General features: G+C 31.2%; 2 protein-coding genes across 2 annotated transcripts; both read right to left on the bottom strand.

The window, feature by feature from the left end:
* Positions 1–70: 70 nt before the first annotated feature.
* LOC129310495 (galactomannan galactosyltransferase 1-like) lies at positions 71–1,934 on the bottom strand. The gene has a single exon (XM_054952353.1). It carries the CDS (start codon positions 1,689–1,691, stop codon positions 309–311), a length of 1,383 nt encoding a protein of 460 aa, XP_054808328.1. The 5' UTR covers positions 1,692–1,934; the 3' UTR covers positions 71–308.
* A 1,475-nt stretch (positions 1,935–3,409) lies between these two features.
* Positions 3,410–5,239, bottom strand: LOC129310277 (glycosyltransferase 6-like). Its single transcript, XM_054952090.1, has one exon. It carries the CDS (start codon positions 4,836–4,838, stop codon positions 3,549–3,551), a length of 1,290 nt encoding a protein of 429 aa, XP_054808065.1. The 5' UTR covers positions 4,839–5,239; the 3' UTR covers positions 3,410–3,548.
* Between the last annotated feature and the right edge of the window lie 12,231 nt (positions 5,240–17,470).

Below are 17,470 nucleotides of genomic sequence, written 5' to 3'. Positions count from 1 at the left end.
TAATAAAATAAACTATGATTCGGTAAAAAACGAAGAATAACGGCACAACCACCAAACCCAACATCCAACATTCTCTAGGGATCCAGAACAACCATAATACTATCATATCATAATATACTTCATTACGCATTGATTAATTAATCCCCCCACAAATTCTTACACATACACTATCACTACACCCTTCACAGTGACATTCTCTGATCATCATAAAATATAAACAGAATCCCCGTGGACATTGTCATCTATAATTGGATCTCATTAAACAAGTAATTACTCAACTTTTTTTATTAATCACCTAACTCAGATTCTCATGCAGGGTAATCGAAAGGAACTGGAGAAACAGAATTATCCAGTAGATCCGGGTGTACATAACCATAGTTACGCATCACCTGATTATCAGCAAAATTTAGTGCCTTCACCATTTTGCTCCAACACATGTCGGCCGTATACCTATGATTGTAATTTCCACTGCAAGGCTGGCATCCCGTGAAGTGTGTGATAAACGGCCTCCTCCAGCTTCCCCTCCCGTTCCCTGCCTCCTTTAGGTACGGTTCCCTCACCGCACCGTAACTCTCGCTCACCTTCTCTGCGTGCCTCCTTCTTAACCTCTCATCCTCTCTCTCCAGTTCACTGTATCGTTCTGTAATATTCTCGTACGTCTTCACTATCTCCTCCCAGTAGCCTTCGAAGTAATACTCGCCTTCCAGATAAATCTTGTCCGCCCATTTTTCCTTCTCTTCTGAGATCAAGAAAGCGAGGCCCGTCTGATCGTCTGACTCCGGGAACTCCTTGTCCTTGAAGGTGGCTCTGAGGATTTTGCCCCACTTTTCGTACTCTGGTGTTTGTGGGCCCATGCTGGTCCACGCCTCCATCAAGTCCAACGACCACTGACAGTTTCTGATCAAGAACACGCCGGCGTTGAGGCCAGTCCAGCTTTTCTGTTCGTGAATCAGATGGGCCCACCCGTGAACGATAAGGTTATGATCCTTGTAACGATGCAGCGGGAGCTTGAAGTCCATGTCGGTGAACAACGCGTCCGAGTCGACCCACCAGATCCACTCGGCCTCCGGGTGGGCCAGCATCGCAGCCTTCACCACCGGGTATTTCGCCCAGTATGATTTCATTCTTGGATGGAGCAGCGCGGCGTTGTAGAAGATGTCGTAGCCGTGGAGACGACAGTAATCTACTTTGTTCTTGAAGAGTCTCAGAAGTAAGTGGTCGCCGATCGAGTTCCGGCAAGGCGAAGGCTGCGATCCCGTCACAAGGAGAACCCTCTCCTGCGCTCCGGGAATGAACGACGGATGACGCGACAGCCACTCTTTCCGCTTCTCGTCCCAGTTCTTCATCGGTTGGGCCATCGTGTATCCCATGTCAGGGTCATCGTAGAAGGTTTTCTCCGGCGGGTCGTCATGGAGATCGGCCCCATGCGTTGCAGGGGCGCAATTCGTATTGCCGGCGACGGCTCCCGGAAATTTTAAGGATTTCAGTTTCGAGGTGACGGAGTCGAAATTGGAGTTTGAAGGAGGGATTGTAGAAATGAATGACCAGAAACCCCAAACTAGAACAAGAGCGGAAAATGCTCCTCCGAGGAAGAGGCAACCATCGGAAAAACAGCCAGAGGATTTGTTTCTTGAACTGTACTTCGCCATGGCAGAGTTATTACAGGACTGTGGGGACTCAGCAGATACCATTTTATATCCAGAGAAGACGGAGGTGGGTTAAGCGTACCATGCTTGACGTCTCTTGTGAATCGTCGCGTGATGAAAACTCTTCGCCATGTGTGAGACTGTTGACCGCTGGATTATGAATCACAGCAGAGGTTGCAATGGAGAGAGTTACAACCTGCCTGCTCAATCTGAAACTGTGGTACTGAGGGTTTTGAGGGAAGGAGACAGTAGAGTGAAGAAGGAAGGGGACTTGAGAAGCTAAGATATGATACGCATTGTCGTTTATAGCGGTAAATTCCAGAGAGTGTTGAAGCGATTATGGACACGTGGAATGCGACCGACAGTTGCCCCCGCCAAATTCCCTCCATTCCGTCTCATTGTCTAGCTTTTACTTTTCAAGCTATTTAATTGATTTTGATATCACAGAATCGAGGGAAAGCTTTGAGTGGTCAAAAAAGCATGTAAGTAAAATAAAATATTAAAAATTATATTTTTTATCTTGAACAATATAACTATTATATTGTAGTTAATTAATATAATCTTAATAATTTTTATAAATTAAGTAGCACTAGTAATGTTTAAAGCTAAAGAATGATATAATTTGAATTATGTGAAATTGGTCCACAATGAACTTTATGCCAGCATCAACGGTGATACCTTCATGTAAAAATTGTGAGATTAGGGGTTTTTAAAGTAAATGCAACCTATGCAATTTTTTAAATTAATTAATTAAATTGTTTAACATGTACATCAAAGCATTTGGATGGTAGCGAATAAAGCAGCACGCTTGAGTATGTATGTTGACAATTTCATGATAGGCTCCAATATTACTAAGCGGTGATTGTTGGCTTGAAGAATTGAAATATCATATAAACGCATTTTCTACGCCTAAAATTTCTCCGTGTTTGGCAAAGAACATGAAAATGTTTGTGAGGAAAAATAGAAAATTATTATTTTTGCGAATCCTTTTCTTGTTGCGTGGTGGATTCCCATTTTAATATGACGTGTAAAGATTAGCGAGCTACATATCCCTCGTGTTTTTGAAGAGGTGGGGAAACGAAAAATGAAATCCTTCAATCATGCACTAATTTATGGCCCAAAGCATGCATGAGAAGAAAGAAAGCATTAATACCATCATCAAATATATATATGCGCTTTCAAACGCTCAGTCAAAGAAAGCGTTAAAAACATTACCACACAGAATCCAAATAGTATTAATTTTTTACTCCTATACATTTTCAATTAAAATATGATATGTACTGTACAGTATAAATATAGAATAATAGAAGTTCTTACCGGCCAAATGTTTTGTTACTGGTATTATTGAAACAGTTATATTTATCATGTTCCAATTTAAAAAACTTCACAACATAACTTCACAAATGGTTATGCATAAAAAATTGTTTATTAGATACTTTAAAATTGTAAATTTATAAATAAAAAAATTGTAGTGTTGATAAAATTCACACATCATTATATGATGGGGCCAAGTTTTGCTCAGGGATCTCATGTAACACGTGGCAGTACGGCTGGTATTCGGGGAGGCTCTTGCATGAAAGTTTATCAGACAGGAATCATGATAGATGAAGGATTAGATAACGTGGTATCTTAGCTGAAAGACAAATAAAGTGATTTTCTCCTTCAAAACGCTAAAACACAAAATACAAAGCTCCTGTTCAAAAAATTGTAATACAAAGCTCCACTTGGCCTCATTGTGTCTCAAAGAATACATCTCTCTGCTGTTTATGTAGAGGCGGTTAATTAATCAACTATATGCAATACATACAATGGCAAGTAATTAGAGCAGTGAAGAGAATTAACAAGTAGCAAGAGGGCACAATAATTAACACGAGAGGGGAATCAATGATCATATCACGAGACTCAATACAAGTCAAACCAGGGATAATCATAGGGGACTAGGGACACTGATGAAGTGTGAAGATCATTGTGAATGTACCCATAATTCCTAATCACCTGATTATCCCCAAAATTCAATGCCCTCTCCATTTCCTTCCAACATTTCTCTCCATCATAACTCGGATTATGATCCCCACTGCACGGTTGACACCCTGTGAAGTGCGTCATAAATGCCCTTCTCTTCTTCACTCCCTTTCGTTTCATATAGTCTTCCCTTTGCCTTCCGTACCACGCGCTTTCTTTTTCCGAGTGTCTCCTTCTCAATCCCTTCTCTTCTTCCTCCATCTCTTTATATTCTTCCCCAACCTCCTCATATCCCTCCACCACCCCCACCCAATACGCTTCCAAATCATATTCCCATTCCAAATATGTCTTCTCTTCCCACCTTTCTCTCTCTGTGAACAACAAATAAATCAGCGAGGACTGGTCATCTGGTAGTGGGAACGGCTTGTCCTTGAACGCTGACTTCAATATCTTCCCCCACTTTTCGTAATGGGCCGAGATTGGGCCCATTTTGGCCCATTCCTTCATCAGATCCATGGACCACTGGCAGTTCCTCAACAACAATAATCCTGCGTTCAGGCCCGTCCAGCTCTTGTTGTGTTTATCTCCGTACACCATCTTGGGCCACCCGTGAACCACCATATTGTGGTTTCTGTATTTCTCTATTGGGAGCTTGAACTCCATGTCCGTGAATATTGCGTCGGCGTCAACCCACCAGATCCATTCGACCTCTGGGTGGGCCAACATGGAGGCCCGGATAATCGGGATCTTGGCCCAATAAGAGTCCATCTTGGGGTGGAGATACAGATTGTTGTACAAGATAACGTGGCCGTGGATTCGGCAGTAGTCTACCTTGTTCTTGAAAGCTCGTAGCAGCAGATGGTCGCCGATGCGGTTCTTGCAAGGCGACGGCTGCGATCCGGTCACGAGGAGAATCCGGTCCTGTGCTCCAGCGGCGAGGGATGGATGGAGTTGCAGCCACTTTCTCCGTTTCTCGTCCCAATTCTTGAGCGGTTTCTCGATCGAGTAACTCAATTCCGGGTCGTCGTAGAAGGTTTTGTCGGGCGAGTCGGGCACTCCGTTTGAAATGGTTTTATCGATCGGGTCAGTCAAGTAGGAGTGAAGGAATCGGGCAAGGTGGAATCTGTTGGAAGAGAGAGTCCAGATGAGAAGGAGAACGAAGAGCGTTGCGCTAAGAAGGAGGAGGCCATGAGAGCAAGCAGGTTTCTTACGAGGATTGGGCTTGGCCATTGGGCAGAAAGAAGATTCAATTGGATTTTGAAGAACAGTGCGAATTGAGATTTATAGTGAGAAGGATTAGTGAGTGCAAATATCGTCGACAGGATTTGGGAATTCATTGGGTTGACTGCGAATAAGGCAAGTTCAGACGAGTAATAATGAGTAGAGATTTCAATTCAGGGCCTTAACTGAGTAAATAGGGAGGGGAATTTAATGTCATTGATTTAAGGGATGATGAATGCGGATTTGAGTCTTGAAATCAGCAGCGAGAGCCACTGTTAGAATGAAGTGCAATTCTTTTTGGTAGCATTCAGACGAATCGCATGAGGAAGTTCATCAAAGTTGACCAATTTTGAAGGGTCTCACCGATAATATGGGAATAACTTGATACCGTCGTGTCCTCAGCAGCGATTCTGCCGAATATGGGACCTAAATGATGAATAAAATCATCTGCTGCGCGGCGGCAGTAGCTACTCCTTCTGTTTGCACATATAAGGGAAAAAAAAAAACCACATAATTTAAAAAAATTGATTAATCATAGTGATTATATTTAAAAATAAAAAATTATATTAAAATATCTTATATTAATCAATATAAGCATGTATTAATTATTTTTTATTAATACAAATTATGAGAGGCGATTTAGAAGATGTGTAATAAATGTTTATTAAAATATATGATTTTACTTATATAAAAAAATAAATAAAAAGTGATAATTTTTCTTACAAATATTTGTAAATGGAGTAGTATAATTTTAGAGTCTGTTTTTTTTAACAGAAACTGTTTTTTTTAATTTTGATAATAAAAAAATTAAAAATTTATTTAAATGAGTGTTTTTCATTTAATTGTTTTTAAAATTTTTTTCATTTTTTGTTTTTTTTAAATAGAAATAATTTTAAGTTGTTTTTGTTTTATTTTTTAAAATACACTATATTTAATTATTAAAAATTATAGTTACCTTGATTAATTGTTTTATTAATTATCACCATTAACTACTCATAACCATCACTATTAATCTATTTTTTAATTCCAAAATATTTTTTTAATTGATGTAATCAAATGAATTTTTATTCTATTTTTTTAAAAATAATTTTAAAAGCTATATTACAAAACAGTTTTTTAAAACAAAAAATAAGAATGGAAACCAAACAGGCTCTTGGGCTTCCAAATTTTACTTACTCTTGCTCAAAATATAAGCATGTTTTCTAGCTAATATTGATTTAAAATATAAAAAATTTAAAAAAAAATCTTCATTTTAGCAATTATATTTATTAATCTAGATTTTTGTATAAATTAATCTCTTACTTATCGTGAGATATATTGGTAATTGAAATTATAAGTAAAAAAAATAATATATATTTTCATGAGAATGAGAATTTTATTGATAAACAGATTTTTTTAAAAAAAATTATTGACAATAGAAAGTAAAATTATAATTTAAATTATGTCCAAAAATACTATTCTTAAAATTTTTTCTACTACATTAATTATGTAACAGCTCTTTAAAATTAAACAAACTCTTCTTACAAAATATAAGAACATATAACAACAAAAATTCACAAGCAGGTTTCTTGCGAGGGTTGGGCTTGGCCATTGGGAAGGAAGAAGATTCGATTGGATTTGAAGAACGGAGTGAATTGAGATTTATAGTGAAAAGGATTAGTAAGTGCGAATATTGTCAGGATTTGTGAATTCATTGGGATGACTGCGAGAATAAGGCAAGTTCAGAAGGGCAATAATGAGTAGAGATTTCAATTCAGAGCCTTGCTGAGTAAATAGGGAGGGGAATTTAGTGTTATTGATTTTAGGGATGATGAATGCGGGTTTGAGTCTGACCCAAAAAATATATATATATATATATATATATATATATATATATATATATCAGAAAACAGAATGCGAGTTTGAGCTTGAAATCTGCAGCAAGGCACTGGTAAAATGAAGTGCAATTTTTTTTTTGAAAAATGACAAAAAAATTTTAAAAAATTAATTAATTTAAATTAGGTTTTAAATATTAAACTCTAACGATTTACAACTCAATTTCTCAATTTTATAATTATATTATAATAAATTTATAATTTATTTTTTAAATTTTAATATGATTGTAAAATAAAAAATATTTTTCTTATTAAAATTTAAAATATAAATTGTAAATTCATTACAATAGAATTATAAAATTAAAAAATTAAATTATAAATTTTTAAAATTTTATAATTAAAATTTAACTTAAATTAATTATTTTTTTTGAGACTTTATGTCATTCTTCCATTTTTTTTTTTTTGGGGAGCATTCAGACGAATCGCATAAGGAAGTTCATCAAAGTTGACCAATTTTGAAGGGTCTCACCGATAATATGGGAACAATTTCGTACCGTCGTGTCTTCACCAGCGATTCTGCCGAAGGGGCTAAAATGATGAATAAAATAATCTGCTGCGCGGCGTTAGAAGCTGTAATCTTAGGCTTCCAAATTTTACTTTCTCCTCCTCAAAATTTATTTAATATTGATTTAAAATATAAATAATTTACTTTTTTTTCATTTTACCCATTATATTTATAAACATAGATTTCTGTGTAAATTAATTTCTTACTTATCATAAAGTATATTGGTATTTAAAACTATAAACACAAAATATTTTTATCGGAATGAACATTTTTTTGGTAAACAGTTTTTTCCTAAAAATTATTGATAATAGAAGGTAAAATCATGTTTTAAGTTGTGCCTGATAACATTATTCTTAAGAACTATTTTACCATATCGGTTTAATCACATAGAAATTTTTCAAAATTAAACATACTCTTGTAAAAAATAAAGACACAAAATAATAGAAATTCACAAAATAAATTAAGATAAAAGCATAGATGAAGTAGTATAATAAAAGATGAGAGAATTCCTGAAAGCTCAAATGCTCTCTTACATAACCTGTGGTAAGTATTGCCTTTTATAGGCAATGATATTAACAAAAAAGGGTAATAAAATTACTTTAATCACAATTAAAAATCAATTACAAAAATAATGAGGTTAATTAAATAAATTTAAGTAGAGAGTTATGGTAATTGATATTATTTATTTATAAATAAATCCTTTTGAAATACTCAAGATATTTTATAATATTCAACAATCCCTCACATATTTTAAAAAGAAGGAAAATTTCTTGAAAACTATTTCATAGAAATAATTTTGTAACTTTACAAAATAATTTTTAAAATTTTAAAAAATTTTCCAATGCCACACCTAAATTGGTGTGCATAGTTGTACTTGTGAGCCAACTTCTCCTTTAAATTCATTTATTCACTTAAGTTCATACCTTAGTATACATGCACTAAGGTCATCATTTATTTGAGTAACATGTGATTTTTCTTCTTGACATAGCTACAACAATCCTCCACATGTAAGAAGGAACACAATCATGAGTTATTCACTTAAAAGATAATAACTTTAAATTTAGTGTCTTTCGACTTGAACCAAACTTAAATCAATAAAATTTAGCATACAGAAAAGTCAGTATAACTTTATTATTAAACCAATATATCTTTGGTGTATACTAGAGATCTTATTAATTAAATTATACCCCCACAGTTTTTGCTGTTAATAATGGTTTTGTGTGTTATTAGCCATGTATGTGCCTGATTTTAACAAATACTTTAGAAATTTTGCCACAGTCTCATAAGAGTGACTCCACTCCACACTCGTATAGGTGATTTTATCAAACGTATCTGCGATGAATAAATCATTTAAAAGGAATGTCAACATTATTAAGAGTTTTTACTTAGCCTCCTATTGATGCATTCTAACACTTTTCCAATTCTTAAGAAGGGATAGAAAATTTAGTGTTAATAGAACTAACAAGTGACTTGTTTTTATTTATTAAAACTTCTTCATGGGATCTCTAATCACAAAAATTGCGTTGCATGGGCTTAAGTTTCGTTCCCCTCGACATTTTCATAATTAATTTCTTCTCCAAGGGTTAGTTAATGGATTCATTAGATTTACACATGATATCACATAATCAATTAGGATAACTCCCTTTTTTAATATGCTTAATTGTGTTTCAAAAGTTGTCTACCTATGTCATTGTTCTCTTTGCAATGACTATCGCCATTTAAAAATTCAAGAAATCATCAACTACTTAGCTTTATTACTAGCTAATTTCAGAGTAATATGTACTCTAACTCACATAATATTTTATTTGATTATTAATGAATTTTTCCTTATCTGAATATAAAAGTTAATTTACTTTATTGTATTATTTTAATACAATTGAAATAATTGAAATCCATTATATGTGATATCATTATTTAATACTCGTTTATCTCATCCTCTTATAAAACTAATTGATATGCTCAATTTCCAAGTAACATAACTATATCATAAGATTAACATTAATTAATATGATAAATTCTCTAAATTTTCTACATGCATATATAGATTGAATAATAGAATCATTCCATTTTCATTTTCTTAAAACATATTAGTATGATGGGGATGCTCATCAATACTAAGTGTTAGTTTTATACTAAAATAATTGCTAAAAAGATTTTTCACAATATAGTCTTCAATTTTAGAGTAATGCACTTTGACTCTATGATAGTCCTATTATTGTATATGTTTTTATCATTACTAAAGGTAGATTATCTCTAGCTACTAGATTTTCACCCATGAATTTACAACACAATCAACAACTATATATTTTATATAATGAGAATTCACTATACACAATATCATAATTCACAATATCTTTTAAATATTTTATTTATTTTATAGGACCATAACACATGAACATACTATTATTTACAACAATAAATATTTGTGCCAAGATAATTCAATAGGTTATGCACTTATTTTAAAATACATTTATTTATGCTAAATAAATGATTAAATTTTTGTCACTACCATAAATTTTGCCCCTCATGCAAATAATAGCCTTCTCTTAATTAATTTTTATTTATAAAATGAAGCTAATTATTTGGTATAACACATTATTTTTTGCAATAGTTTTTGCAATATATTCCACACTTATAAACATATTTCAATCGCATGCATGAAAAACATTTTCATGCCTTGTCAATAACAATAATTTTAATTAAAGTAGAATCTTATCATATACCCCTTCGATTCTAATTTTTTTATAATTTTACATCCACCATAAACACAACAACGCATGCACAAACAGCTCGAGTATAAAACAAGGTGTGCAAAGCCTTTTCGTGTTTTCAATAAACTCACGGAATAGGGTCTAAAACTTTGACACAATATAAAGTCCTTCACCCTTTTTTTCTATGCAAATAATTTCATTATGATTAATTACAATTATGTCACTCAAAGTCATAAAATATCACAAACCAATAACGCTTTCTCCAAAAATAATTCAATATCTTTAATTACATTTATTTATTTATAAAAACCACTAATTAAGATGAAATGAATGATAACGAAAGCTTCTGTTACTACTACTGCAATGTCTTAAAAAAACAACAGTTACTACAATGTCTTAAAAAAACAACAGTTATCTCCACTTATATTCCACCTCCCATCCATAAAGCTCCTGTTTAATTTATATTATTAAACCAAACGCATTCATCAATATAGTAAATAATTCAGAGCAGTCTGGCCTTTTTATGATCAACTTTTCATTATTCATCCACGTGTGACAAACGCAACATTATTCTACCACCAAACGCTTTTAAGGCATTACAAAATATAATTTTAATTATAATATTTTCTCCACATTTATAAATTTAATTGTCGTTATAATTAATTACAATTAAAATTGTGAGCTTATAATGACAGGACTTTATTGAAATTGTCGTTGTTAGTTGTTTTTAGCTAATTAAAAAAATTAAATAAAAATTAAAAAACAGCTATGACTATTAATTATTTTAATGTTTACAATTAATTAATAAAATATTAAAATTAATATATATATATATATATATATATCATGACAGTCACTATAGTACCCATCGTTGATGGTAAGCAATGTCTCGACAAGTCCTAAATAATAATATTAATATTAATAACAAAACTAATAGATAATGTTAATATAAATAATGCAAATATAATATAAATAATTAAAAATAATAAAATACTAATACTTCGACGACAAGCTTTATTAAAAGGCTTGTCGTTATCATGCACATTTAACGATAGCCATTCCCCAAGCCTGTCGTTATTGCGTCCGCATAAATATTAATAAGTAATTGTAATATTCAAAATCGTAATATGATAACTAATTAATGTTAACATAAAAAAATAAATAATGATAACCTTAATATTAATATTAGTTATGTTGTCGTAAATAAAATAAAGATAATATCGTTCACCCAAAAAAAAAAGATAATATCAGTAATATTTATACTATTATTAATGTAAATAAGATGAATATAATTAATGTTATTCATATTTGAAATAATATTTATATTAATATAATATTATATAATTAATAAATAACAAATTAATGACATGTTTAATAAAAACCTGCCGTTATATATGTTAATTAAATCTGTCTACATTCCCTTCAGGTCGAGAATTAAATGAAATAATAATTTGTAATATATATAACAACGGGTTTATTGAAAATATGTCATTATAGGTGTATAAATTTATAACTATAGTATACCACCAACAGCTACAAGATGATCAGGTAAAGGTTATTGTTGAAGAGGTCATGGATACTAATGTTTCAATGTTATTTTCTTTTGAAGAGGTGCAAACAATAGGACAAGCTCAACAAACTTTCATTATTTGGTTGAGAAGGCCTGTTCAACATATTGTTAAAGAGGTGTGAAAACTTTATAATTTTTCACATTTCATAATTGTCATTGCCGCACCCGAAAAAGTGCGATGCCGATGGCGCGCAAGCGGAGGTCCTGACCTTCACGACAAAAATCGGATCGAACGAGAAGTCGCCATTGAGATTTTAAGGTAAATCTTAGGAAACCGTTTAAAAGAAAATAAGGATGATCTGTAAAAATAAAAAATAGGTTCGGGAGTCGATTGAATGTGGGTAAGGTATTAGGCACCTCACAACACCTGTTCGTCAAAATGGTTACCTGAAGTTTGTTATGCTCTATTAATATGATCTTATAATTATATTAATTATTTCTTTTATATTCATGTGTTTAAAAAATGATAAGAATTAAGTGAGACATATTCATTTATTTACAAGGGAGGACTTGAATCAGAATTAGACTCTGAGACTTACGTACCCTGTGATGAGGATCAAAGTCCATGTAGTTTTAGCTTAAAAGTTTGTTGGTGAAAATATTTTTGAAGAAAAATTAATTAAAAATAATTCATCATTTTGTAAATAAAATAATTTCTAAAATTTTGATTTGTGTGTTTTAAATTGCAAAGAGTAATTTAATTTTAATTATTTTCTCAATTTTTTGAATTTTTGGAATAAAGAAAGAAAAAAGTTTAAAATTTTTATTTTATATTTTATGATTGAGAATTTTAACTGTTATACTTGCAGAACTTTATTAGTTCATACGGTAATGCAGTTGTTCTAAATATCTGTAGAGATTCTGAAATCTCATATGATAAAAGAATTTAGTAATTTAATTTATTTATATTTTTAAGTGTTAGTAATAATTTGTTTAAGTATGTATATATATATATATATATTTAAAGAGTCTTAATCATCATATTTGTAAAGCTTTATTGGCTTATACATTAATATGATTATCCTAAATATATGAGGAGATTCCAAAATCTCATACGATAAAAGAATTAAATTTATTTAAATACATTTTAAATTTAATTAATTTAATATATAATTTATATATCTCTTTGAAAACTTGATCGTTATATCTGCAAAGTTTTATTGACTCAAACGATAATACGATAATCTTAAAAGTCTATGGAGATTCAAAAATCTCATATGACTAAAAGATATAATCAGTAAATATGATCACAACTTAAATTTATTAATTTGATTAATTAATTTTTATAAATTGTCTATTATATGATTATTCACAAAAATCACTTATTTATTATAGAAATGAAGAATCACTATATTTGTGAGGACTTATTATCCCACACGATAATGTAATTAATTTAAGTCCCTCCAAAAATTCTTGAAATTTCACATGAAACTTAAATAAATTATTTAGATTATAAAAATATAGTTAATTTTAATGGTGGGTCATTAAAACCTTTGATTACTTTATATAAATTGGATCTCTATATCTGTAAAATTTTATTGATTTACACAGTATGAGATTATTTTAAATGCCTATGAAAATTTTTAAAATCTTACACGATAAGTAAATAATTAGAAAGAAATATTCTCTTATTTATTTCATTTTTTAATTAGATAAGAATCGAATTCTCTCCCCTCAACCTTTTATAAAATAGGCTCATCATAATAATTGAAATCATATTTGTAATCATGATGGAAAGTGCCATACGGTATGAGTGTAACAATATTATTGATAAGTAAAGGACCTTAAGACTAATTGTAACATCCCAATTTAAATTTTAATAGTTAATTTGGGTTAATAGAAATTTAAAAAAATATTTAGAGGTAAGCAAATTAATAGGAGATAATTATTAAATCTAACTTAGGATATAATTCTAAATTAAAATTTAAAAAATTAATTAAAAAATTTAAAAAAATAAATAATAAAAAATATTATTAAATTATTATTATAATAAAAAAAGGTATTTAAAAAAAAGGAAGAAGAAGAAGAAAAACGATTTTGCTTTTGGCAGCCGCAATGATTACATGTAAAATAATAAAAAAAAAAGAAGAAGAAAAGGAAAGAAGAGAGAGGAAAGGGAAAAATAAAAAAAATTGTGGGACCCACATTCATTTTTAAAAGCCATCGTTCTCTTCTCATTTTCCTTCATTTCCTTCCTCTTTCGTGTGCGATCAGAGAGAGCGTATGTGAGCATGAGCCGCCGATGCGGAAGATCTGAATTTTTAAGGTAAGAGTTTTTAATAGGATATTTAGGGTGTGATTTTAAGCTTTTCAAGACTAAGTAAGTGTTTTAAAAAATTTTCTTAGTCATCCTTCCTCTTTGGTTTCTAATTTTATGGTGGTAGAAAATTTAAGATCTGGAAGAGAGATGAATTTATGTTGAATAAATATGGTTTTTGAGATTGTTAGTAGTATAATAAATATTCTAGAGTATAAATTTGTTGGTGATCTTTGAATTTGTGGCTTATGAATCAAATTCTAAACTAGATCTGAAAATGTATGTTGATTTATTGAGGTTTAGATGATTATTTGGGATGAGAAATGAATTATTATGGCTATAGGATTATAATTCTAAGCTAGAGACTCAATTTTTAATTTTTAGGTATTTTAGGTACGAATTTATGAAATAAAAAAAATTTTGATAATAGAAATTAGTTTAGAAGTTGATTTTTAGATTATTAATGTTTATTGATAATTAAAAGAGAAGTTAAACATTTTACTTAATAGTGTTGACTCTAGATTTGTATTAAGATTGAGATTAGAAATTATGTTATATTTTTAATTCTATTATTAGAATTATTCTATTAGTTTCAAAAATTGATAAATAATATGTTATTTGTAGATTGTATTATTGGTGAAGATTGTGGTGGGAGAGAAATTATAAGGAATAATTTATTGAAAAAGCCACAAGGTAACCATGCTTTTAATTTGTGATTAGTGTTACTTCATATTAATTGGGTGATTATTGAGAAAATTATAAATTTTGTAATATTGTATCATTGTGCAATATTATTATGAATTTGTTTGATTATTGTGGGAGGTGTTGGGAGACTTGATATTGTTGTTGTATTTTATGTGCCACATGGTATGCCCCTATTAGAGCTCAATAGGTGGTTTGTAAGGGCTTGGGCTAATCTACCTTTGGTTGGGTAATTTAGCACTGAGTGAGGGTTACGGCTTGAGATTAATGGAGGGATATAAGGATGTTTATTTGTGTGTATTGTAATATTTCTTATATTTGTTGGAATTATATTATTTTTAAATTCTCACTTAGTAAGCACACATTTAACTGTTTGTACACACTATCATAAATTGGTATTGGTTACTAGGACTTTTGAGTCTTATTATGTGGTTAATAATTTTCAGGAGAAGAGCCACGGGTGACACGTGGAGGAGTCCCAGAGGCTTAGTGGTTTAGATCCACTGTTTCTTTTGGGTATTTGATTTATGATTTATAATGTGTTATATTGCCAATATTAGGGCTTTTTGTTTATTATCAATTATATGAATATATAAATGTAATCATGCCTTTCAAACTATTTCTATTTTTAGTATACTTTGGATGACTGTAATTTTAATATTTGATTTACTTTGGATTGGTTAAAATGGCATGATTATGAGTTCAAATAACTGGCTTGTGTTGAAAATTGACTAAATTATTTATTTTATTTGTTGGGAGTATAAGGATGGACAAATGTGATTTAGTTTACTTGTTGGGAGTATAAGGATAAATAAATGTGATTTAGCCTAGTGGCATGTGGGAGGTAAAAATTTATCTGAAATGTTATATTATGTGAGTTGAAGCCAATGATAAAATATTTTATATTGAAATTATTGATATAAAAATATGTTGGGTGGCTGTAACCCAACTATGGTTGAGTTAAATTATTTTAAAAAAAACATTTTGGTGTGTTTCACTAATGGAGATGAAAAATCATGCCCATATATATTAATATGCCCTTTCATGCTAAAAACATATTTAAAGACCCTTCCTAATAATTGCATTAATTCTTTCATTATTTAAGATGACATTATGCCTAAAATCAAATTAGGCCTAGTTATGATAGCAAGCAATTATTATTTACAATATCTTTATCCTTCTTTTTCACTCTCATTTTTTTAATTAAAGAAATGACTATCACATTAATTTTATTTAAAAATTGAAAAATGTGGGACAAGCAAGCTCATCTATCTACTTTAAAGAGTATAAATCACATCAGAATAGCAACTATAGCAATTTTTGAATGGCTTAAAGGAATACAAAAGCGTCTATCAAGCTATACAAGAACATATGTAAACATTTTACAGTGTTTATACGTGAGAACACTTCTAGATACACCAAACAAAACTAGATTACATATCTAAATATTCTAACAAAATGGAAGCATCTAAACGATCAATCAGGCATATGTCAACCTCTTGTTCAAAAATTTTCATGGTCCCCAATACTGATCAAAGCTTATAGATATTTAAACATGAAATTTGTTTGGGAATAATAAACCAAAATCAAAAGTGAGCATTTCAAATTTAGAAGCAGGTAGATTACAGAACCTGTGTGTAGTACATCCCAAATCTATCTCATCACTTCTGTCCAGTAAACTCCTTCGATCTCTGATCTCGGTCTCCTCTTCCTCCTCTCCGTTTTCTTTCTCTTTTTTTTAGAGAACTCTCTGGTGCTGGTCTCTCGGCTACCTCCGTTTCTCCTCTCTCTATCTTTGTTTCTTCCTCTCTCAGCCTCTGTTTTTAACTCCTTCGGTCTCTCTCTTCTCCCTCTCTCCTCTTCTCGGTGCTCCTTTTTTTCCAGTAAGAACAGCCTTATATAGAGAATAGAAGGGATGAATAATTACTTACCTGCTCCGCTTCTTGCTTTTCCTTCTCTTTCGTTGCATTTTTTGCGTGTGCCGAAAGCTCCATCATCTCTGGCTTTGCCACATGACTGATACTTTTCCTTTTTCTCTGCTCTACATTTTTGTTTTGATCTTTCTACCTATGTGACTCTAGTTTTTGTTCACGCGTTCTCTGTGCACGCTAGTCTGGTCTTTCTGGCATTCTCTCTTCTTCCCTCTTCTTCTATTTTGTGTTTGCTTCTCTTTGGTTTGTGTTTCATGCGTGCTATTCTGGCTTTCTTTTTCTGCATCTTTTCTATCTCCTCCTTCTAGTTTCTTTCTGTGCATTTTCTTCTTCTGCGTATGTCGTCTCTGCTTCTTAGTGTTTTCTGTATGTGTGCTCCTTCTGCTTTCTTTCTCTGCTGCGTTTGACTTTCTTCTCTAGTGTTTGACCATGTTCGCATGTTCTGCTTCCCCTTTTTTCTTCTTGTTCTATGTCTGGGTTTGGTTTCGTGTGTGGCTACTGTGCATTTTCTTCTTCTGCATACGGTGCTGCTCTGCTTCTTCCTCTAGCTCTGTGTGTGTGCGGTCTTCCTTTTTTTTGTTTTGTCATGTCTCCTCCATGTGTATTCTACTTTTTTTTTCTGTGTGTGTTTCGTGTGTGTTGCTGTTACATGTTTCTGTTTCTTCTCATTCTGCGTCTGATCGAAAGGTTTAAGTCTTTTGGTTGTGGTGAAATTACAGCATTTCACCACATCCTTTGATTAATTAATTTTTTTAATGTTTATTATTTTTGAAATTAGATTAAGAATATATATATATATATATATATATTATATGTTTTTTATTTTAATGAAAAAACAATAAAATTCAAGGAGAGAAAAATAGTTGGGTCATAAAAGTTGATTCTCAATATCTTTGGATGATTGGGATAATTTGAGAGAGATTTTTAAATATTTAAGCAAGATTATTATTTTTTGATATATTATCATTATCATTATCATTATTATTATTTAAAATATAATCCTAAAAAGGATTAAATTTTATTTTTGTACTTTTTATTATTTTTTGGTTATTTTTAGTGACATAAAAGAAATGAGATCCTAACCCACAGAA

The sequence above is a fragment of the Prosopis cineraria genome, unplaced genomic scaffold, assembly GCF_029017545.1.
Source record: "Prosopis cineraria cultivar Desert tree isolate PC_DT_omini unplaced genomic scaffold, ASM2901754v1 PC5, whole genome shotgun sequence".
NCBI lineage: Eukaryota > Viridiplantae > Streptophyta > Magnoliopsida > Fabales > Fabaceae > Prosopis > Prosopis cineraria.
The sequence above is the reverse complement of the archived record's forward strand: the minus strand, read 5'-3'. Positions and strand labels throughout refer to the sequence as shown.

Excerpts from the sequence above, each read along its gene's own strand:
- LOC129310495 (XM_054952353.1), bottom strand. The coding sequence starts at position 1,691 with ATGGTATCTGCTGAGTCCCCACAGTCCTGTAATAACTCTGCCATGGCG.
- LOC129310277 (XM_054952090.1), bottom strand. The coding sequence starts at position 4,838 with ATGGCCAAGCCCAATCCTCGTAAGAAACCTGCTTGCTCTCATGGCCTC.